The 25,584-nt window shown below is 38.9% G+C and overlaps 1 protein-coding gene across 2 annotated transcripts in view; it reads left to right on the plus strand.

The window, feature by feature from the left end:
• The window catches only part of unc5ca (unc-5 netrin receptor Ca), a 189,972-nt gene that overhangs the window by 83,403 nt on the left and 80,985 nt on the right, over positions 1-25,584 (plus strand). For both annotated transcript variants that reach the window (XM_085475563.1, XM_085475564.1), the window contains exons 2-3: positions 7,542-7,778; positions 22,625-22,768. In XM_085475563.1, coding sequence (XP_085331689.1) covers positions 7,542-7,778; positions 22,625-22,768 — 381 coding nt within the window. The remainder of the gene's footprint in view (positions 1-7,541; positions 7,779-22,624; positions 22,769-25,584) is intronic.

The raw sequence follows: 25,584 nt of genomic DNA on the forward strand, positions 1-25,584 counted from the left end.
CTACCTGCAAACACCCACGCATCAGCTGCTCCTGTGCGGCATGTGTCCCTGTTTAAAATGCGCCTGTGCCCAATTTTATATATGTGTGATGTATGTCCAACTGTGACTGTGCGAGTCATTTTCTCAATGTGACTTTTTACCAAACATGACTCAGGCGACACCTGAAGGGATTTCTATATCTCTGTTATTTTCCCTTTCATTACCTCCCTTCTTGTATTAATCACTTTGCTTTTATCTTAATTTTTTTGACCTCAATATAGCAGTGGTATCAGCGATCTTTGCAGTTTAAATTTGCTTTGGGATGAAAGCTTCTGTTGACTTTTCATTTTATTAAATTGTTGAAGAAACTGATCTTATTGAATTTTTAAAAAATATTTGGCGAAGTATCCTGGCAAGTAATTTGTATGCTAAATTGGAATTTGTTCTAAAAACTGGTAAAAAAGTCAGGTCTGAAAAGTTGGCAGGCACACCCTGTGTGAATGTGACTTTCATGGTCAAATTCCTTCAGTGGTTGTTGGCATATGTAAGTCAAATGATAGCTAACCAACTCTATAGTTATTGTACTAGTGCCGCAGATGACTGAAATAAACTGTATTAAATAAATGCTAACTGAACAATTTAGAGCATTTAGTATCTGCTTTTATTCATACTTCTTTAAATGTGCAAGCACAGTATAATAACATTCATCTCAACACACATCATCCACATAAATACAGATGCAAACACAAATGCATGCACATGTATGACTGCATAATATTAGCACATATTGCAGCATGTGCATTGATTTTTAAAATGCACATGCTGCAATATGTGCTTACTATTCTCCGAACTGATTACTAATAATATGGAACTAAATAAAATGAACATGATCTGTTTGTGGAGATTTGGAGTCAAGCTGTGAATTTTGTAGACTATGTGAAGGTGTGCATGTGCTTTTAACACAGAGTGACACTTCTAACAAAGGAAAACATCAGAAAGTTAAAAAAGCATATTGCATAAGTTATTGACAAAAAGCATTTAGCTCCTTCATGTTTTTACATTTTTTTTGTTTTCCATTGCTAACTTGAATGAATTCTTCAGACCGCGTAGGCTCTATTACAGTATATGCTATAGGTTTCAACAAAAAGGTTGCAGGATACGTTAGATTTATACTTTTTTTAATCCTTCAGACAGGGGCTCTCTTTTTGGGTCTCTCAAATGAGGCAAGTTGTAGCCTGACTTGAGTCAGCCCTCTTCAGGCAGAACTGTAAATCTAATTCCAGGCTTAGCTGGGGCCTTACATGTCATACACTAAAAGCTGGAGGACGCCAGCCAGCTGTCACTGTCTGCTCCATTCCTAAACAGTCTAACATTCACCTATCCCCTGCCTTTATGCATCACCTGGCATGGCTCTTGGCTATAACAAAAAGTGTCTTGTGTATATTATATCCATCAGGTAGACATGATTCATCAACCAGTCTCGCAGCACTTTTTGCCACACAAAATAACACAGTAGGTTTTTTTTTCTTGTTTGAGATTCCATGTAAAACTGCAACCAGCAATCAAGAGTCCTCATACTGATAATGATATAATCCTGTGTGTTTTCACGGATTTACACTGGTATATACTTCTCCTAAAGTTTATAATTAAAATATAGTTATGTTTAATTGAACAAAGTTAGTAGAATGCTGATGTGTCTACCCATAATTTACATAATCTTTCTGCTTGGAGAGTTCAGACTGAGGATAAAATTAAGTTTCAAACAGATGCAGAAAAAAATGTGAGATCACTTACTGCGTTGTTTACAAAGCAATGGGACATTCATGTCAAGTAGTTCAACAAACTTAGTCACTTGATCCCCTTTTTATAACAGATTTTTCTGTAAGAACAGCTCACACTGTTACACTTGCACACAGATAGTGTTGTTTTATCATGACATTTGTGAACCACCATAGCTTTTCTGGTATTTGGTCATTCTGCCTCTCACGAGAACCACTTACAACCTGAAAATAACTCTCACAAATGTGATTAAAAAAATCTAAAATACTTGACATTCAAAAGATAATATGTCAAGATTTTAACTGTGTGATTCCTAGAATACCATGACTACTTTTTCAATGTTGTGTCCACTAGTAAAGGCATCGTGAATAGCCTTTACCCATCAGACTGTGTAAGGAGTGCTTCGGTTTGTGAGTAAAAACAGGTTTTGACCACCAAGCTTTTTGTTTGTTTTGTTTTTTTAAAGGAAGCTAGAATGAAAATCTGTCTTAATGACACTTTTTAACAAAAGATGAAATTAGTTGGAGAAACATACCCTACTATAATAACAATATACAGTATATAAATCTTTAATAATGGTTTTATTAATAATGAAATTGCTCTGTTATTCTGCTCAGTTCTCTTGGTTTACAGGTATACCTTCAGGCAAAAGTGGGTAAATGGATCCTTACCCACACATATAGCTATTTCAAAGGATGAATAATTTAACAGGAGATGGGTAAACAAAAGAGAATATTAAAATCTGTCTGCAATGACAGCAAATCCTGAAAGCAGCTGAACGAGAGAAAGAGAAGGAAGACAACAGGAAATCAGAAATGCTCAACTGCTGCTCTATAGACATGGCTGATATTATTATGTTCTTTAGAGCAGAGGTCCCCAACCTTTTTTGCGCCACGGACCGGTTTATGCCCGACCTTTACGGCTTTTAAGGTGTCTCGGATAAATACAACAAAATAAAACTAGTACCGGTACCGAAAAAAGATTTATTCATAACACACGTGAAAAGACCCAGGAAAACCAAGTTAACGATAAAAACGATAACAAAATAACCCTGAAAACTGATAAAAACCCTGAAAACCATACATTTCACACCTGAGCCTCAACTCTTGCAGCCCGGTATCAAACGACTCACGGACCGGTACCGGTCCGAGGCCCGGGGGTTGGGACCGCTGCTTTAGAGTACTGTCTATCTGTGCGTGTGTGTGCGCACGAGCTTGCATGAACAGATGCTTTGGGCGGGTGTGGTTGCATGTTTGTGGACCTGCTGCTTGTCTTTTTGTTTTGCGTGTGTGTGTGTGTGTGTGTGTGTGTGTGTGTGTGTGTGTGTGTGTGTGTGTGTGTGTGTGTGTGAGAGAGAGAGAGAGAGAGAGCGAGCAAGAGAGAGAATGGTTGACATCATATATCCAATTCCACGGCAATGATACATTAGCCCTCTGCTGGGCCATCATCTCTCAGTCTTCTCAGTTTTCATCTTTCTCTTCACCTCCCTATACTCCCTGAATCACCTCCCTAAACCTTTCAAGATTCAAATAGGTCATTTTAAGTTGAATCTGTTAAAGTGTAAAGGATGTGTTTTTGTCCATATGTGTGTGCAGGAAAAAATGAGTGTAAGTAATGGGAAAATTGTATTTGTTGTGTTCATAAAACAATGTGTGTTTGTGAGAGACACAACCAGAGAGGAAGAGCGAGAGCTAGAGAACAGAGAAATATGGGAATCCTTTGGTGCATAAAAACACTTTTGCACCTTTACGTTTGTGCAAGTGTGTGCATTTTCCTTTGTTTTTGTATGTGTGAGTTGTGTAATTTGGCTGTAAAGATATGGATTGTTTTAGGTTTGTTTGGTTGTCTGTGGTTGTGTGTATGCTGTCAATAGTGGTTGGATTAGGGGTAAAGGGGTGGGGGTGGGTGGCTACCATTTTATGTCTATTTACGGTGTGTGTGTGTGTGTGTGTGTGTGTGTGTGAGTTAGAGCATAGCCGTTTCTCAGAAAGTGAATGTTTTTGCAGCTGCTACAGATTGAAACTAACCGATAAGACATTAAGAAGTATGATTTCATGATTTCCACGGCTACTGCACTGATAGGCATCGCATGCTACTTGCAGTGCCAACAAAACAAGACCCAGACACACATACATGCTCCTACTCAAGAGGCATTTTGACCTTATATGGCACTAAGTTTGGCTTTGTTTGGCATTAGGTTGGAGGAATGAATGCATTTTTTTTGCACTCTCCAGCATCAGCTTTTCAAATTGTTTACATATTTGTTTGTTACTCCTGTAACTAACAGGAAGATTTAAAAAGTATCAAATACTGCTCATATTGCACTTTTTCATGTAAAATTAACCTTGTTTTATGGAAACCATTCAAACCCAAAAATGTATTACTGATGCAAACCATTAAGTCATGCAAAGTCTGTGAGTAGCCTGTTGTTTTTACTGTACAAATATTGTAGTATTTGTCTTGTCAACAGGGGGTTGCTGCATACCATGTTAAATTATTTCAGCATTGTTTGCTTTTTTTTTGCTCAATCTGTCAGTAACCTATTGACTTCTATACTGATTCCAGTGGTCATAATATTGTCTGACGTTCAGAGATGATTAGTTGCCTCTGATGATATATGTTTTTAGCAGATTTACAGATATTTATTGGTTTGGTTTGTAGGTATTCTAAGGTGGGCTTCCCTACTGACTTCAAGGAGGGAATAAATGGGGTTTTAGCCAGTGGCACATATTTACAACATACTGTAAATCGCACCTGGACATTGTTCTGCTACAGCCATCCATTAGTGGTGACAGCATTCAGGCAAGACGTTTATGAGCTGGGCTGTTAGGATCTTTAAGTCACCCTGTCAGGAGATCGGGGGGAGAGGGGTAGGTGGGTGTGTAAGGAGGTGGTGAAACAAGAAAGAGGGATAAGGTTTAGAAGAGGAAAACAGATGGAAAAGGCAAAAGTGATGCGCTGTGAGAGGAGACGAAGGCACAGGGAAGATGCAGAAGTGGAAGGAAACAGTAAGCATTTGGGAAACAAAGCTTTTATTCATAGAGATTTTTCCCCCCTCCATCCTTCCCATTTTCTCATTCCACCAACACTCTTTTCTAGCTATCATGTTTCTTGTGCCAATCAATAATTTATAGCTGTCGCTCCAGAGCCATGAACCCCTTCAGCTCTCTGAATGACAGATGAGGGTGAGAATGATTATTGGGGCGAAGTGAAAAGCAGTAGGGGCGTAAAAGCAAAAGCAGGTTCATGAAGGGGAAAAAAGGAGCAAAAAATAGCTATACAGAGAAGGCGGTGCAGCAAGTGAGAAACTAACAGAGAAATGGCTGAATATGACACTGGATAAATAACCAAGTGTTGGAGAAAATTTCCCACAGATAATGAAATTATACAGTGAAAATGTCTACCAATTTCCATACTCTCAGAGAACTAATTACAGAACTAAGAGAGAAAATGTCAGCTTCGTGACATCAAAGTAGGGACGCTGCCTACTCATTTTCCCCCTATTTGTGTCTTGATGTTTTACCTAAGCTGCTTTTAGCTTCTAGCCCCACAGCACATTTCTATTCTCCAAGATAAGGGCCACAATTACACATGCGCACAAATGGATATGGTTGAGGAATGGAAGATTGTGTATGCATGTGCATAAGCACATAAACACATTTATGTGTCGTTTTTTTGGATGCTGCTTTTGTGTGTATTCACAGCACAGTTTATGTGCAATTGGAGAATTGAAAAATTTGGCCTGAAAAACCATGACGTTGTGTCAGTAGCGTTCTGTATTTAAATTTTCCGATGAGTCACAGATCTCCAGGTGAGGCAGTCACACACAGAGGCGCACACATACATACAGAGGTCTAGACAGTCCACAAGGTCCAAATGAAACTGGAAGGTGATGGAGTGGAGGAAACTTATACGTTAAAAACATTTGTTTGTGTGCGAGAGCAAGTGTGTGTTTGTATGAACTTTCGGAAAATAAGTGTATTGTGTCTGCCTCTGTGTGTGTATGTGTCTGTGAGAGAGAGAGAGAATGAGACCCTAGCTCTTCTCCCTCCCACCGGCTCTTGTAATCCTCTGTGTTTTGGCGACCTTGGCAACCTGGTGACAAAACATTCCAGGTGTCGCTTTGATTGAGGTCATGGGTGGGCGAGAAGTGAAAAGATGTTGGAGGTAAGGGAGCAGGATGGACTGAGAGGAGGATAAAGTTCCTGATGGCCTCGGGGTCAGCCATTCAGTTTATTCAGTCATTTCCTGCCTGTGTGTATATATTTTCCCTGCCCATTTCTTTATTTGCTCTTCTTCATGTTTTCCAAAAACATATAAAGGAAAAGTTGTAGATTTAAAATCTGAATAAAATGGATGGAGGTTATAATTATGTTATTGATAATTAGTTTTTTGTTTGTTTGTTTAGAAAATTTATGGTTTTGGCTCACTGTTGTGTACATTGATTCATATTTTGTTTACATTTACTCTCAATCAGGGGTAAATATGGCTGCTGAAGGTGGGATATGGCAAGTCAAACTAAAGAGCATTATTAGTTTAAATTTAAACTTATGACTGACCCAATGTAATGGTGACACTAAAGGCTACACCAGTCCAATAAGGTCCATTACCTTAAACCTTACCACACTGTCTAGCGTGGTAATACATTCCCCTTTTTAAATTCATAACATATTACCATTTTGTTAATTTCTGGGCGATAAAGCCTCTGTGTCTTTGACTGACATACAGAATCAGGCACACAACCTCTTTTGTACATCTGAAATTAAATGCCACTTTAAAAAAAAGTTTTTGATTGCTCACATCTGTTGTGTACAACTGGCCAGATGCTGTGCCATGATCACAACTTTATTGATATCTATAACATGAACACATTATAGCAATGAGAAGGGAAAAAAGGAGGCATAAGTGTGACCATCTGCTTTAAGTGAGCAACTCCATGGCATTAACTGGTAGCAATACCAGACTTCCGCACAAAAAAAATATAAACTGACTTTATATTATAAAATCTTCACCTGAATATGATTTGGTTTCTGTAAATTGGAGATGCCAGTATGCTGCTCCAGATTATTCCATGCATTTTAAACCCTGGTGTTGACCCTACCTGTACAGCTTTGACTCTGCATGAGAGAGGTAGTGCTGTAAGTTACAGGCATGTAAATGTATATTTGATTAGTTTGTGATTTAAGATGGACAAATACTGCAGGTTTTTTTTTTCTGACAGCAACTCACACTGCAAATCTTCATGGGTATTTCTCCAAATCCAGAACTTGTATGTGCTCCCACTGAAAATGAACAAAAGCCCCTGATTAGTCTTGTCAACTGGCAACCAATTTGTTGCTAAATTCAGGCTAAATCAGTGTACTTTGTCTGCTTGGCTTACTGCTGTGAGTAATCTCATAAAGGATAGCTCCAGTGACTAGCTCCCAAGTTTTTGTTGTATGCTTGTTCAGGAGCTTTACTCTTTTTGCCCTCTTTCAATCAGTTTTCCTTCATTGTACAGTCTTAATTTTATTAACTTATAAAGTTAAGACACATACAAAGCCAAGAACGTCTTTTTCTTATGGCTCTAATGGCTAACAGAGTGCTATAACTGGACTCCATAAGCAGGTGTACTGTATAATGATGAGGGGGGGAAAGCATAGTAGTTTGGATAAAACAGATATTACTGATGAAATCAAAGCAATTGAATGAATACAAGATTCACAGTTCCGGCTTCTTTCTTAAAACAGACTAATGAACAGGGGAAAAACATTTGAACACTTAAATTTTCCTTCTCTTTGCAGTGAGAGATGACGAAGATTTCCTGAGTCTGAGTGAGCTCCCAGAAACCTTCCCTTCTGACCCACCGGAACCCTTACCTCACTTCCTGTTTGAACCTGAGGAAGGCTACATTGTCAAGAATAAGCCCGTCAATCTCTACTGCAAAGCAACGCCTGCCACACAGATTTACTTCAAGTGCAACAGCGAGTGGGTCCATCAGAAAGACCACACTGTGGAGGAAAGGGTTGACGAAAACTCAGGTAAGCAAAAGCTAGCACACACATCTAAATAGAGATTTACTTGGACTTTAGCAGAAAGTGGCTGTAAGGCAACTGTCAAACTTTTTGAGAGAGATTTTTTTGGATGAAAAAACAAAACCCAACTGTACTTTTACGTCGAAACAGCTGGAAAATAAATTGCTTTTTAAAAAACAAACAAACTAGAAAATAGCAAAAATGCTCAACATATTTAGACTTAACTCATTAAAATCTAAGAATTATGTATTGGTGGAGGAGCTTTCTGGTGTATGTGTACGATTTTGCAAAATCTGTTTCTAACTGGCTTGTAGTGACTAAGGTAGGCAAGGCATTATAAGTGTAGAATCTGTCCATCTTAGTCCTGTAACCACAACATAGACTTCATAGAATACATAGTTAAAATTTTTCTGCCACTCTATTCATAGAAAAACTCATCTTCAATTAATTGTGATCTCTATGTTTTGTTTTGTTTTTTGTTTTTTTATTTAATTGTAAGTGTGTGAAAGTGTAGTTCATGATTATAGTTATAAACAGTATCCTTCAAAATATGGGGCAAATGACATGTCTTTTGATTCAGTGATTCAGTTTTGGGGGTCATGACTATCCTTATAATGACAGGTGACAAAAATGTAATGTATTTAAATTAATTCATTTACTGATACCAAAACAAAATAATAATAATTTTTAAACACTGTGAAAACAGAAAATGAGCTGTAAGCATGCAGCTTTGAACAAGAGGTGTATTTATCATTTACACATATATTTGACACAGATGTTACTTGCCATACATCATACAGAGGTTGTTTGTATTACATGTTATTTAAAATCAGACCATTAAAATGGGCTTTTAACATGCCTACACTGCATAGTCAATTAAGTCCCCCTTTCCCTTTTGATTTATCTGGGCATTTGTCAGTGTCTGGCCCTGTTGATATTTTGCTCTTTGTGATGTGTCCAAATTTTTTGTCTCACTGGTACACTGGAAGCTCACAGGTTAAATCCATTATTCAGATGTTTTATTTGTCCAGAAAGGTAGGTCACATGTCAGATGTGTGTACACAGCTGTCCCACTGCCAGTGCTGTACTGCGATGTTCAGAGGACAGTTTAATGGGATCCACAACGATGTACTGGATCGCAGCCAAAGTTCCACACTTGTCGCTTGACAGCACATGGTATTACTCTGCAGGCTAGGTAATGATGAATCATGCTGTTGCTTTGGCAGGAATACAAAGATATACACAACCTGGTTTCTTAGACTTAAGGTTGACGTGAGCTCAGCTTATGGGTTTCCACCTGCTTGATAATAAGCTTTGGTCCCCAGAGCAAGCAAAACTGAAACACATGCTTGGCTGGAAAAAACAATTGGGTCAACAACCAGCAGCATAAATCAGAATTGTTATTTTGGCTTATGCATATCTCTCTCTCTCTCTCCCCATATATATATATATATATATATATATATATATATATATATATATATATTAGGGGTGCAACAATACACAAAATTCACGGTTCGGTTTGATACTTTGGTGTCACGGTTCGATATTTTTTCGATACAAACAAATGTTCATGTTTTTTTAATTTGTCATTTATTAAAATTATAAATATATATTTTAACTAAAAAGTACAGTTTTTAAATTTAATGTCGCTGAAACAACAAAGTAATAAAAAAATAAATCTATCTGATCAAGAAATCACTCATCTTTGGAAAAGAGAGTTTATTACAGAGAAATGTCTCTTTCCAAAATAAAAGCTATACTATACCCTTCTTCTGGGCTGTATTCTCAGCAGCATATTAAACATATCAGGTCCCCATAAGGCGAACAATGTGCTAACGGCTGTCTAAATGACTCGGGTAAAGTTTGTAGCATGCATGCTTGTTGCTTTTGTCTGCTTCCACTTGTCTTTGCACTAGGATGATGTCGGCATAAATGTGCAGTCATATTCGTTGTGTTCCCACTAGTGCTGTCAGCGTTAATCTGAAATGACGTTAACGCCACAACACGGCAAATCTCCGTTAACGAGCTACCGCGGATCGCCCCGTGCATGGGGCTAGACGGCCAACACGTTAACGAGCTAACTGCGCTAACACACTAGTTCCCACCAATGTAACTGAGCATTGCGTGGCACATCCAACATACTGTTTTACTTTTGTCCATGACGTGCTTACCTTCAGGGTCATACGTCACATGAAAACCAAAATAATTCCAAACGCCAGATCTGAATGAGGGTGGGGGAGGTTCAATTTGCCATGTTGCAACGAGAGCTTAACTTCTGTCTCGCTAGCTTGCCCTGCGCTCAGTGGATCTGCGTTCGACTATTCCGCCTAAGCTGCACTGTCGAGCGCAGATCCACTGAGCGCTCCACACAGACAGCATCGTCAGAAGGAAAGTTGATAAAATAAATTAAAAATTTTGTATTGTTCGATACATATGCGTACCGAACCGAAAGCACTGTATCGAACGGTTCAATATCGATACGAGTATCGTTGCACCCCTAATAAATAAATATATTTTGTTGCAAAGAACATCCCGGAAGCAGAAATTGTGCTGTATGTATACGTTCTTTCTTTGATGTTCTAGTTGGTGTCTGCTTCAGTTCTTAACCAAATCAGACACAGAAACAAAGGTTCGTATGCATATAGTGTTAAATACTATTTTCATAGAAGGTAAATTAAAATAGTAGTAATTTCTCTTCAACTATAGCATCATATCCCCATTGTGTTGCTTGTATTTGATTTCTTAAACATACTTTAAAAAAATGTTTTCCCTTTTCATCTGTCTTACTGCTTTCTAATATTTGAGTACTAACTTTTTTGCTGAGAGCACAAACACAAAACAAAACTGTTAATAAGATGGTAAGTTGGCGTGCTGTCATCAGTTTTGTTTATTCATGAGTTTATGCTCACAGTCTTGCCCTCAGATCTTCCCTCTTTCTTTCCTCCTCTGTCTCTCAGTGCTCAGTACTGACTTCATGTGCAGCTGCTAGTCATTTATTAGTCTTCCATCAGCTGTTTGCTAGCTGCTGTGTTTTGAGTTATATGTTACTGAGAGGATTTTTCTGTTTAATTAATGAACCATGGCTTTAAACTGTCCTCTTGTCTAGTAATTGACACTTAGTTATTAACATAATTTCGATCACCCAGTCTAAGATAACCCCCCCACATACATCAAGTTCTTTTTATTATGTTTCTACAGTAGATTTGTAATTGTGTATAAAGCTCATTTTATATATTAATATCAAATATCATATTTCCGAGTTCTACTGTCTGTCCTGTCTGTTGAAATTGTCCTCTCTTCCTCCCCTCACATCCAACCTGTCGACCAGATGGCCGCCCCTCCCTCAGCCTGTCTCTGTCAGAGGTTTCTTTCTGTTAAAAGCGAGTTTTTCCTTCCCACTGTCACCAAAGTGCTTGCTCATAGGTGTTCATGTGGTTGTTGGGGTTTTCTTTGTATTATTGTAGGGCCTTTACCTTACAATATCAAGTGCTTCGAGGAATCTGTTATTATGATTTGGTGTTATATAAATAGAAAAGAGTAATCCTCGGGTCTTGGTCAAACATGGATTAAGTTTTGGAAGTTTTGGATTTTGGAACTGCTCAAGATGTGTTTTAGTTTGCATAATTTGCTGCTCTAGGAAATTTCATCTCAAGCACACAATAATCAGTATACACATACAAAATATGGCAACTGAATAATTAAATAGAGCTGGTGATATCGAAGATTGCGTTAAGTCATTGTTGTTGTTGTTGTTGTTTGATAACAGCAATTTGATTACAATAATGGGCAATAATTTCTCTGCTCTAAATAAACAGATGAAAAGTGCAAACAACACAGTCGAAATGATGAGAGAACGCCTTTTTTGGTGTCAGACAAAGCTTTTAGTTCACTTTGAAAATATAGGCAATGAAATTAGAAAACTAATTACAAATGCTAGATATATGTATATATCTGTATAGATAGATACAGTATTATAGTACACAGTTTTAGTTAATCGCTTAGAAATCTATTGTAGGGTCTTTGAATTTACTGTGTGTGCACTGTTTATCTGTTTGTCTTTGGTAAAACCTATACTCTGTAAGCTGTTTACTTCTCTTTGTTTCCTGCTGTTTCAGCAGCACAGCTAGAAGCTTTGACTCCCATACTGCTTTTATTATCTGTTTTCTTTCTCCCTCTCTTCCCCACTGTCCCATCTCCTTACTTGCCGTTCTCCTTTCTTTTCTTTTCCTTTCTCTCTGCCTCATGCTGTTTTGTGCTCTACTCTAATTTCCACTGCCTGAAACTGGAGTGAGCAAAGTCAGATAAAAACCTGAGCTTGAGGAAACAGGGGAGAGAAGTAGGGGCTGAAGGAGAGATGTTGATGGAGGGTATCTTTAAGAGGACTGAAAAGGCCAACAGCTATCAGGGAGTCACACTGAGGAGAAAGACGATATGGATCCTGTTGTGCCTCCTGTCCACCTCTCTCTGCCTGTCTTCTCATATTTTAGCAGAAAATGTAAAGTCAGATTAAGTGTTGAAACACAGAGAAATTTGATTCTGGGGATAGAATGAAATAGATAAACAAACACAGCAAATGTAAAACAACCAAAAGTTGTGTTAAAAAGCTCTGTGTGCCCTGTTTCATTTTACTGCTCGTATAAGTAGAGTAACAGAAATGCAGACATTAAGTGTGGAAAATCAGAGAAAAAACAAAACAAAAGGGTAATCAGTGATGATTTACTGTCTTGAAAGATTAAATATTGAGGACTGAATAATGGAGCAATGTTGAATTTTTTTAAAAAGTATGTTTATTGCAATTTTTGTGATTACATAAAGCTCAGTAATAGAAATCAAGCTTTTTTTTATATAACAAAGTTTAAAAAGATAAGTAAAATATGAATGCATGCTTAGTGATGCACTGATTTTACAATGGACTGCCTGCTTCCACAGTGTCTTCTGTCAGTGCAGAAGCTACTGTCGCCAGCTCCCTTATTCACCAGGGGTTGCCACAGTGGGTAGCTTCACGTGTTTGACTTGGCAGAGTTTTGATGCTAGATGCCCTTCCTGATGCAACCCCCAAAGGGATTTGTGTGTCCTATAGAGACGCTGTCTGTTGCATGGGCTTGCATACATTTCCCAAGGTGAAATCTGTATATTTTTTAAATTTCAATAAAAAGTCCTTAGAAGGTGTTGTAAACTTTACTTTCTGGATAAGTTGCAATTATGCAGAAAATTATTTATTTATATATATATATAAAGCTAGCTAACTTGATACTGTTGGGCTTTCAGTCAAAGCCGCACATAAAAGAAACAAAAAGTTACCCGTTATTGCGAAGGGCATTTCTCCAGTGTTTGCTTAAGCCATATGCGTACAAACACAGTATATCTCCATTAGCCTTGAAGTGTGCTAATGACATGTTGTGTACCAGGTTACTTACTTTGTCTCCATTAGCCAAAGTGTGAGTGGTTATTAGTCTGGTAGCAATGACCCGTGACTCCACATCTACACATGCACAAACACGCACACATACATTACTGGCACACAAAGTATTGGCTCTGGTGATTTGTGACCTCTTTCCCTCCATTGCTGCCATCTCACTTGTATTGATTTTTTTCTCGTCTTTGTCTCTCCCTCTTTCTGTTTCTCCTAATGTTTCTCCTTTCCTCTGTCTTTTTTGCCCTCTTTCTGGCTTCACTCCCATTTTTCTCTGTGGCCATTTGTTTAGTTCTTTTTTTAAATGTTGCTACAATGTCTGCAAATGTACAATATCTCTCCTTCTTGAATACAGAAAAGGTACATACCTGTGTCTATCTGTGCGTCTGTCTGTCTGTCACAAGAGAGAGAAAATGTGTGATTGATAATGCTTATCTGAGTGTTTTTGGTATAGTTCCCTTTAGGTTTTCTTTTGGTTCATTGCCTCTGTGGAACTCTGGAACTGCTAAAGGACTCAAATGTGCACACTCAGCAACATTTACATGCAGACAAGCATGCACAGACACATACATTGTAATCAATCACTATCACAGTGGAAACCTTTGAGCGAGTATACCCATGCACTTGCATGTATGCGTACATGCACGCGGTCTACACATTTTGAGTGTTCAGTTGGTTACAGACCGCTGATTCTGTTCTGTCAGTGTCCTCCATGACTTTTCCCTCCAAAGAACTCTGTCAGGCCTTGTTCTCTTCCTTTCTCACCATGCTTCACAGCCTGTTGTGATCTCACTTTAAATACCCCCTTTGGCTCTTCCGTCTTCATCTTTTAAACCCCCCCTTCATCGTAATGCTTATTTAAAAACGTAACATTTAACCTAGCCCTCAGCATTTAAACTGTGCAATTTTGGTTTTTAATGCATAAATAATAATGATCTAATACACTAAATTATTAGCATAATATATAATATGTGTTCTACATAAGGCATAATCTATTTTGCATAATGTCTTATGTAGAACAACCTTCTTGAAAAGAGCTAATTTGCGACAAATGCTGGCCACACAAACATTTATATCTGCTCAGTTTTTTTTTTTTTTTATGATGATATCTAGTTCTGGTTAGAAGTTATTGTAATTCGAAATGAAAGTTGAACTAATGTCGGAGACATCAATCATAAAACTGGTATTTCAGCATTGTCGTTGGGACAACTTCCTGTGCGTTTCTTGGCTACTCTTTTGCTACAGATTTTGATTTGTCAGAGAATAACAATCACCATCTCCATATTAGGGATAATAATCATAACATCAATATAAGGAGGGACATTGCTGAAACTATTGGAATAGATCTGAGGAAATGTACAAAGAAGTGGAAACGGCAAGGTAAAAAAAGTCCTAGCGCTTTATTTATTTCTGCCATCTGTCACCACAAAAAAAACCGCCAGTATGTGACGACAAGGTATGATGTTGGTATACCCATTGAGTTTCATCCTAGGTGCTGCAAAGATTTACCACAGATGTCTAAATCAGGTTTGAGTAACCCCAACTGTGAGATGACACTAAAGATTTAGACTCAATCATGCAATGTTTGTTCTACCTAGGTTCTATTTGTACGCTATAATATGATAAATTATTCCATGTTCCTTAATCATCTGTAGATAAAATAGACTTTTAACCATAATTAGCTTTAGCATCAAATATTCTTCTTTCCAACATTGGTCAAACAGCAGGTTTTGAAAGTACAGACTATGGTTAGGCAGCAGCAAACATAAAGTGTTTTTGTTGAAGCTGCAATATCTCAGTCCCTTTGGGGAACTTTTGTTTCACTTGCCGCGGCTGCACAGTGTCGATCAGAGTGTTGGGTCACTTTCCTGACAACTCACCTTGATCTATGCGCACCACTCAGTGAGCTGCTCTCACAAAACGGGGCAAATATTTGCAAAATCAGGGACTCTGTCTGACTTCTTCAGATGTCTCTCTATGTGGAACTGATGAAATAATAATAGTGAGTGTTGACTTTTTCTGCAGCTTCCCCCCCCCCCCCCCCCCCCCCCCGCTATCCCTAAAGAACCATCTGGTTGACCTGTCACTGATCACACCATAAACAATTTGAGTGCTTTGCCCCTTTTTCCACCATCTCTTTCATGTTGTATACCTTTTGACCTCAAAATACCCCGTCTTTGTTTTATGTTTGCCATCTTTATTCCAGATTTTTATATCTTTTTTGAGCTTTTGTTCATTTAATCCTAATTGGTACAGTTTTCTTCTGCATTCGCTTTAGCTTCCTGTTGAAACACAGCGGGACACCGAGAGACACAGGTTAATGGAACAAAGTGAAACTGGATATAGGATATAGAAAGAAATGTGTTTAACAGGTATATACATTTTTGGCACATAAAAGACAAGTGAGGCAGTTTATTTCCAACGCAATATCAAAAACAGGTTTTAAAATTAACCATTTGTTTGATTGTATGGGTATTTTTACAATTTTAAAAACACAATTTCTAAAAACTTTAAGTGAAATTAATTGCCATAATGCCAAGAGCACAGCAATAATATTTTTGAGGACTACGTCAACATTTTACATTACCTCCATATATTGTTTGCATTTCATCTTACACATGGAGAAAGGTTTGAAGGGAGCTGAATTATAATACTCATGTATTATATTGGACCACTGCTGGCCATGAGTGCAGTAAAAGTGAGTTTACCCTCGTCTTAAATTTAGTAAAAGAAGCCAGAGGAGGTGGTTCATCAGCCCTTTTACTTATTGTGGTTTTAGCCATTGCTGTTATTTTATTATGATTAGGGCTGTGGTATATTTTATTGGGTGTAACAGTGACCACATGCAGCCATCAAGTGTGTGTGTGTGTGTGTGCGTGCGTGCGTGCGTGCGTGCGTGTGTGTGTGTGTGTGTGTGCACATGTGTGCAGTAGTGATTATGAAGCTGACCTTTGTATGCTGGTAGTACATTTATCATAGGAATACTGCAGACTTTAATATTGGGCTGACTAGCTGGAAAAAGAACAGAGCACAATGTGTTCCTATGGATCTGAAATCATCTAAATCCTACTGCAAGGGCAAGCAAAACATATTGCGAGATGACATGGCAAACATTCCCCTGGCCAAACTTTAAAAACAAGTGTGGGTGTTGTGATTATACATTTTTCAAATAACAGTAAAATCAGCCAGTTTTATGTTTCCGTTGTACTATGTAAACATTTATTTATTTATTGTTTTAGTTCTATAATAAGCAGTGTTGGGAAGGTTACTTTTAAAATGTATTCCATTACAGAATACAGAATACATGCCCCAAAATGTATTCTGTAACGTATTCCGTTACGTTACTCAATGACAGTAACGTATTCTGAATACTTTGGATTACTTAATATATTATCATGCTTTTTACAACAACGTGAATGTACTATTGCTGTGTGATTTATTACTATTACTGAAGGTCCGCGACTCCGAACTGTAGTAAAGGGACCTCTGACTAATACGGCGGGGTCCCTGTCGGCTCGTAGCCGAAAAATAGCTTTACTTTGTTGTGTGGGTCAACTTTTCTTGCGAGAGACAGAGAGAGGCGTTGAAAGACTGCTCCAACGGAACTTATTGTTTTCGGAGGAAAACACGAACACGGTGTACAGTCGAGTCCTAATAGCTTACTTACAACTGGGCTCGTCAGGCTCTCTTCTTGGCTGAAGTGGTTATTATTATATTTACATGCTTCCAGCTGCCGTTTTTCCTCGATGACAACTCCTACCTTTCCACTCCCCTTTTTCTCCCTCCTCGCGCTCACAGACCCATAACGTGTATGGCAGTCCATTCTCCCTGCAACACGGACTATACTGCCCATGATGCTACATACTTTAGAGCTATGCTTGTAGCATTCTGCCTGTTAGCTTAGCACAACAACAACAACAACGAAAAGGCGCTCTCTCACCCAGGAAACACACAGTCCCAGAGAGAGAGAGAGAGCGTCGCCCTGTAACCATGGCAACCGTAACGCTGCCGCCTGGAACAACAGAACGTAGCTGTCAAACAAAACCCAAACAGTCCTGACCCGCGACTATATGAAACAGGAAAGTACCGCAGTGTAATCCATTTATTTCAACAAAGTAACTGTATTCTGAATACCACCTGTTTAAGCGGTAACTGTAACGGAATACAGTTACTCATATTTTGTATTTTAAATACGTAACGGCGGTACATGTATTCCGTTACTCCCCAACACTGTGTATAAGATAAGGTAACCTTTATTAGGCCCACACGTGGGAAATTTGTTTTGTTACAGCAGAAAGTGGACAGTGAGGTTACAGCAATTACAAATTAGTTACAAAGTTACACAGATTAAGAAAAAAACACTGGAATAGGATAAGAGAATAAGAATGAGATACTGTACACAATAGAATACAGTTAAATAAAATATTATGTACAACAGAATAAAATACAATGCTGTCAGAAAAAAAGAATTGCACTCAGTGTTATTGAACAGAAAAAGAGAATGAGGATATTGGTCATAAATGTGGCACTATGACACAAAGTTAAAGCAAGAGGGTTCTCGGTTTGAATCCACCAGCTAGCTGGTACCTTTCTCTTCAGTTTCCATACTCAATGGCAGGGGTGTCCAAGTCCAGGCCTCAAGGGCTGGTGTCCTGCAGGTTTTAGATCACTATTTCATTCCCAGGCCTCTGGAGAACTTCAAGACAAGTTGAGGAGGTAATTTAGCCATTTAAATAAGCTGGGTTGGATCAAGGACACATCTAAAACCTGCAGGACACCAGCCCTTGACGCCTGTAGTTGCTCTATGGGTTCTCTGGCCTTTTCCCAGTTCAGTGATAATTACGTTAGATTAACTGGTGGTTCTCAATTGGCTTTAGGTGTAAATGAATGATTGTCTGTCCCTCTGTGTTAGCCCTGCAACAAACTGGTGACCTGTCCAGGCTTTGGCCCGTCTCTCATCTAATGACAGCTGGGGTATAGATGGATATTCATTTTACACTTTTAGCAGTGGATTTCTACAGATCACAAGCTTAAGGAAAAGCCTAATCATAGAGACAAAACGAAGAGTTATGACCTCGGTGATGATGAGTGTGTTATGCTGTTTTCCAGATCTTCTTTATTATGGACTTTTTTGAGGTGGGCGGGGGTATGAGTTTTTTGCGAAACTAATACATACAATATGTCTAAGCTGGACTTTAAGCATTACATCCTAAGTGCAGCAAGCAGAGATGAAATTATTTGCATGTGTCATGTCTCCATTAAGAAAAAAGAAGTTCTGGAGTGACAAAACACATTCATGCAGTATTGTACTTCCATTCCCCGGGTGACAAGTAAACTTAGTTATATGAATCGACGCTATACGACTAACAGAAATATTTTGGGGTTTATGCAGTTTTGTGATTGATAGAAATGTTTGTGACAGTATCCACTTGTCTTGATGCTTTTCTTCCATTTTTCATCTACTTCTTTCCCTTCACCTCCCTCAGCTGACAGCAGTGGTTTTGTTGATGTGATGTTCTGTCATGCTACAGAGACCCAGAATCCCATGCTTGTCTCCTCATAACAGATTGATGTGAATTCTTTGAGCACAGTATTGAAACAAAGTAAGGCACTGAGTGATCTGGGACTTTTTAAGCCTCAGGTAGTTCCGTCAGATTTTGCCCAGCAACTCTTGCTTTGTGAGTTTTGCATTGTCAAACACTGGAAACAACCAGGGCTGTCTCAACAGCACAACTCTGGACCTAGTGACGTCTGTCTTTATCTTATATATCCATGTGATGTACTATAAACCTTGAAAATCCGTTTTCATGCAGAATGTCACCGGTAAAAACTTGTGAACAGCTGCATAATCGTCATGTCAAAAACATTGCATACTTAGGCCACAGCTGTTCTTCCTGCATAGCCTAAAGCCATTATTTAAGAGATACATTCATTCAAATCAATAACTTCTGTTTTCGGCTTTGAAACCATAATTTTCTAATATATTTCAATCAGAGGGTTGATGTTTGAAATGTGTAAAACCATAGATTGTTGATAAAATTTGCATCTAGGATTCATAACTTTGAGCAAATGTATTACATATCCAAACTGACAGAATGAGCAAACATCCCTCCGGGGCTAGAGGTAGATACTGAGGTGGTAGATGGGTTCAAACATCAGGCAGATGAACTGAATATTTTGCAGCTTAATATACAACAAAATCAAACCAGAAATGTTTGGTAGAAGGCACGAGGAATATAATGCAGTGCAACTTGAGTTGTCTGTCTGAACTAGCCTGCAGGCTTTGTTTTATTTAGATAGATTTCATGTGATTTCTTTGCATGACTTTCAGAGCAAACCCTATCTCACGAAAGTCAGATTATTGATTTTGAAAGTGAGAATTAGTTAGCATTAGCACGATGAAGACTTCATCTCTTCAGTTTTGACCTTTAGTCTTTACTACATTAACAAGGATTAAGTGCAGTGGCGGTCCTAACCTGTTTGGCGCCCTGGGCGCCCAACTCCCAGCAAATGGGCGATAGAAAACCGATCGGTGCCTATGCCATTCCCAATATGCGCTGGCATGATGTCGGGGCAGCAGGAGTACAAGCATTTTTTTTTTTTTTTTTTTGGCCGATGCCCGTGATGCCGCCCCGGGCAACCGCCCGTGTCGCCCGTATCAGAAACCGCTACTGATTAAGTGGTGTATTTTCTTCAACATATTTTCATAGGAACAGCCATGTTTTTAATCTACTGTGAAGTTCTTAGCCCTTCACAGCGTGGTTTTTCACTGTATATGACCTGTTCCTAGTTTGTTTTGCTTTTTTGTCTGTTTTCTTTGTTGTTTCCTACCTTGTAAAACACATTGTTATCCTTCACTGCTGATCCCTGCCTCTTATCTAGCAGTTTAGGTGTTCTAGTAACTTTGCACTGAACCATAATTAACTGAAGTTTATAACTGAGAGTTCTGCACTTATGCTTCAGAGTATAGAGATGGTTAATTAGCTAGCCACTGCACAACCATTTAAAAATTTAATAATACATCTCTGGAAACTTTAAAATTCTTTTTTTCTGTTGGGTTGCTTTTTTATTAGCTGCAAGCTACAAGTTCAAAAAACTTTGAGGTTTAAAACCTTCAGCCTTCTGCTTGGAGAAAATATCTTATTATCCAGTGTTAGTCAGCTGCAGCTTCTCAGTCAGAATATCTGAGGTGCGCCAGCGTCCCACACGCTTTAGTTTTATTCTCCAAGCAGTAAAGGCAGGAGAGAGACCAATATTTGTAGTTTACAGAAACAGTTGTGAGTGTGCTCTCTTTTTTTTTCTTCTTTCGTGCTGCCACCCCCCCCCCCCCCCCTTCCGCCAGTTTGCCATTACCTTATTTTATGGTGGAAAGTGCACATTTAATTCTGAGTGTTAAATTTTTCCCTGTTTTGTTTTACAAATTCTTAGCGTTCCTGCACACGTGTCTCACTGGCTTTGCTTGAAACGCTCCACTAATTGAATAATATTTAGCTTCTAATGATTTTTGATATTCAACCTAATAAGTCATGTACACAGTGTTGCAAAAGCTTTAAATATGTATATGTTTCCCATTTAGTTGTCTTCATCAGAAGCCTGCTTCCACCCTCTCATTGAGTCACCAAAGCCTGTGGTGTCTTTCATGTACCATCCCATATGCTTCTTTGCATATGCTGAGTCCCTTTTTCACATCTAGCTGTCTGACTCTTTTGAACAATTCCCTTTAATTGCTCATTACTTTGGCAGTAGCATTCTCACTGGTCTCCACCTTCTTCCTATCGTTCTTGCCCTTCTTGTGCTCACACTTTTGTCTTTTTTTTTGTCTCATTGCTATTGCTTGCCCACTCGTTGTCTCAGCTTTAGTCCTGGTTTCCTTGCCTGTTATAATTGTCTCTTTAGCTGCCGTTTTTTTTGCCTCTGTTGCAGTGCTCCTTTGCTCTCTCATTTCATGCTGTGAAGCCATATCAATCTCCTTTGTTTACATGTTTTCTCAAACATCAGTATGCACAACAGTTTTACAAGCTTTGCTCTTTACAGTGCTCTTCCCATCAATGGCTTTTAGCCCCTTTTTTGCCTCCTATTAGATTTTTATTTTTGGACTTACTCTACACTTTTCTCCCTGTGCCATCAGTCAATTTGAATTTCTGTATTATCTAAGGTCCCTGTTTACTTTCCACACACTCCATCTTAACTGAAAAGCCATACCGATCTTCCAGCTATCTTACTTGAAAGCTTATGTTGCCTTTCTTACACTTTGCCCTTATGGGTTACTTATTAATTCTCCCACCAGCCATTAATGGCCTTAAGTTTGCCTCAGTCTCGTTCACTGTATTTCACTTTGTTTCCTCTTAGTCCCCTTTGCCTCAGTCCTGGCTTTGCTGCTATAACTGTCTCTCTTATGGCAAGAACTTGCCGAGAGTCTTCATAAGTAATAGGCCCAAGTCAGATTTGTGGAGCCCCGTAGAGACGGTTTCTGGGGTCTCTGTAACTCAACTGAACCTGAAATAAACTGCCAAGATCTCTTCTCATGGCATTTTGCCCATCTACTCCCCAATCCCCACGTACTCCTACTTGAATACATTTTTATCTCTGTTCCCTCCCTCTTTCCTTTTCACATTTTATCGACCTCTTCCACCTCTTAACCTGTCATCCTCCTCTCCCTGCAACTCTGTCATGTTGCTCTTCATTACATCTACCTGTCTACCATTTCTCTCATTGCCCTCTCCCCTTCCTTTCCAGTCTGTAACCTAAAGTTTTTACTTTAATTAATCGCTTCTTGATAGTTCTGTTTATTTTCTCTCGAATATTACTTTCCTTGGTCACAGAGTTTCTCAATTTTCTGTATCCTGTATGTAGATTTTTTTTAAATGTAGATTTTCTGCGTCTCATCGTGAGTTTTTCCCTTAGACTTCATTTCCTTTTTTCTCTTTCAGTACCCCTCTATCTGTGCTCCCTTGTAGTGCTATCAGTAGGGTGCAGCTACTCAAATCTTACACTTGTTCTTTACATAGGAGCTGCTTTCAAAACTCCGGAGAAAAGAGGGAATTGGGGGTGGACTGAGATAAAGAGTAAAAGCGCAAAGGAACAATCTCACAAATGTGATATTAAATCCAGAGAGGATCTACTCTGTAAAGTGACCTGGCTTTGTAAACACCAGCAGCTACTGAATGATTATCCTCAACTTTAATTTACTAGCTGAGATATTTATTATGGATTGCTCTTACTTTTTCTTTTTAAGCTAACATGTAAGCCATATCAGGCAAATAGAAGCTTATTTAAGTTTCACATTTTCTGGAGAATCAGCACGTGAGTAAGACAAGTAAATAAAAAAAAAAACTTATTTATGACTTACCATTTGTTAGCGCTTGCATTTTTGCTCGATTCTTATTCCCAGTTGAAATTGTAAACAATACAATGGTGTTTTTCCCTTTTGCTGCAGGTCTGGTGGTGAGAGAAGCCAGCATAGAAATAACACGGCAGCAAGTGGAGGAGCTGTTTGGCCCTGAAGATTACTGGTGTCAGTGCGTGGCCTGGAGCTCTGCTGGAACCACCAAAAGCCGCAAGGCACATGTCCGGATTGCATGTGAGTTAGCTACTCTAAGCATCCATACAAGATAGAAAAGTTGGAAAATACTGCTTATGGGAGTGGATTGTCCACATTTAATATTTAAAGTTTTCTATCTGATAAACAAAACAAAACATTTTCTCTTATCTCAGTAAAAATGTGTATGTTTGCAATCTTGTGCACACAGATACACTAAACAGTTATCATGGGTTGATTCAGTCTCATGAAAGCCTTTTGTAAAACACAGTAGTCTAAAACTGAAAGCAAACAGGGAAAACTGATTACCTTATTCAATGCAAATAGAGGCATCACAACTGACTTAACCCCCTGGTGTGTGTAGTTTATTATTACTCTGTAGTAATATGAACACAAGTGCAGGGATGTTATACCGCCTATTTTTCTTTTACAAATAAAAACGCAAAAAAAACCCATCCAAGTAGTCTAGATTTTTTCTTTATCATCTCATCACTTGCACCAGTGATTTTATGCTGCACATACCTGCTGTGGATTTCCACAGAACAGCAGGACACGATAAAGTGAGTTTGTTACCTTGCTTTGAAGTTTAGGTGTGCAGTCGGCTGTATTACTTTATGCAATATTTGTAACGGATGAAAAGAATCGTCTTGTTTCATGCATGTGATTTTACTAAAAGCACATTACAGTTGGTTACATTTTAAGCAGGAAAAACTGGAGAGTCAGATTTTTTTTTAAAACCGAATTAACTAAAAAAAAACCTTTGAAGAAAATGTACCCACCGTATATAATGCAGTGTAACTTTTCTAAGCAGAGAGTTAGCTCTATAACTTTGGTCGACCATCAGTAGCTTCCTGTTATGGTCTGGTGAAGAATTTAATAAGACAACTGGGAGTCTGACTATAAGGTCACCAAAAGAACACAGCACAGATTAGACCCGGCCAGACTTCATATCATTCTAACAGACAGTACTACTATGTAATACTGCATACACAGTTAACACATGGGGAAATCATTTCAGGAGTCCCCCAGCAACAGCTCAGGGAAAGGAAAAAAGCTAAATCCTGTCACGAGTGATGGTCATTTGACAGCTGTACAACATCTGAGGAGCAAGGGAATTGAGATGTTTGATAAAAAAAAATAATCTAAAACAGTGGTTCTTAACCTTGTTGGAGGTACCGAACCCCACCAGTTTCATATGCGCATTCACCGAACCCCTCTTTAGTGAAATTTTTTTTTTTTTTTTCAAATTCAAGACATAGATATGTTTTTTTACTGGTGCACAAAATGAGCCGTACATGAACATCACCTTGTTCAAAGAACAAAACCAACACAATGCATGAACTTACAACAAATTACATACCTGCAAATCAGTGTGACTTCTGCTGTTGCCTTTGAGAGACCAGTTCAGATATGCGTGGCTTCACCTTGGCAAGTGCCAGTCTCATGTCATTTTCACAGAAAAGTCTGTTCCTTTCTTCGTTTTTATGTCCAGCATCGTCGAAAAGGATTGCTCGCAAAGATATGTTGTAACAAATGGTATAAAAAAATCCAGGGCTTTCTTAGCAATAATTGGATACTTGTCCATTTGTCGACACCAAAACGTTGAGAGTGTTGTTGTTCTGAAGAGTTGCTGTTGAACCTGGCTCTGCTGAATTTCAATGATTTCGTCAAGGTATTCATCATTGACATCTGCTGTCTCAACAGCAAACGTGAACGGCTGTCTCACCCATGCTGGATATGACTCTCTTGTAGGGAAATATCTGTCGAGAGACTTTGCAAGCTCATCTAAGTGCGTTGCAATTGTTTGCTTCAGTTCCGTGGATACAGAAACATCTCCGATTCCAGACACATCTTCGACCTTACTTACACAGTTGTCCAGAAGGGGGAAGTTTGCAAAGTTGTTGTTCTCTGTTCGTCGTTTCCATAACGTTAGCTTTTTTTGAAAAGCCTTCAGGTGTTCTTCCGCTTCTATGATATTGACTCCACCACCCTGCATCTGCTGATTGAGATGATTGAGAGCTGCGAATATATCAGCCATGTACGCTAAAATGAGAATGAACTCAGGATTTTTGAAGCAATCTGCATGACAGTGTTGGTGCTCTTGCAAAAACAGGGCTAATTCCACACGCATGGCAAAAACACGATTCAGCACCTGTCCCCGGGATAACCACCGAACATTAGAATGGTACAGAAGTACCTCGAATTCAGAGCCCATTTCTTTACACAGCTCACTGAAGATGCGGTGCCTCAGAGCACTATTTCGCACATAGTTCACACATTCCACCACGGTTTTTAATACTTCTGCCATTTTTGGAGGCAAGGTTTTTGTTGCCAATGCATGCCTGTGCAAAATACAATGAGTCACAATGATGTGTGGTGCATCGGCTTTTACTAGCGCACCAAAACCAGAGTTTCTTCCCAGCATGACGGGAGCTCCGTCTGTACAAACTGCAGAAACCATGTCCCATGAAAGATTGTTGTCTCCGAAGAAGTCATCCACAAGCTTCTTCACATCGGCTGCCTTAGTTGTTGTTGTAAGAGGCTTACAAAATAAAAAATCTTCTTTTATCATGTCATCTTTCACATAGCGCACAAAAACAGTAAGCTGGCTTAGATTAGCAACGTCTGTGCTCTCATCGAGCTGAAGGCTGAATTTTGCCGGGCTTGAAATCAGATCGGCGACTACTTGAGCCAAGATGTCTTTACTCATGTCTTCTATTCTGTCGCTGACGGTGTCATTTGAAAGAGGAATTTGTGATAATTTACCTTCGGCCGCTGTTCCGAGTATCAGATTTGCCATCTTTAACGCGGCTGGTTTCACGAGTGTTTCACCAATGGTGTGTGGCTTGCCCTGCTTT

Source organism: Copadichromis virginalis, linkage group LG12, assembly GCF_057382275.1.
Source record: "Copadichromis virginalis isolate Kocher_CV1m ecotype Utaka linkage group LG12, C_Virginalis_male_GT1.1, whole genome shotgun sequence".
In the NCBI taxonomy this organism is placed as follows: Eukaryota; Metazoa; Chordata; class Actinopteri; order Cichliformes; family Cichlidae; genus Copadichromis; species Copadichromis virginalis.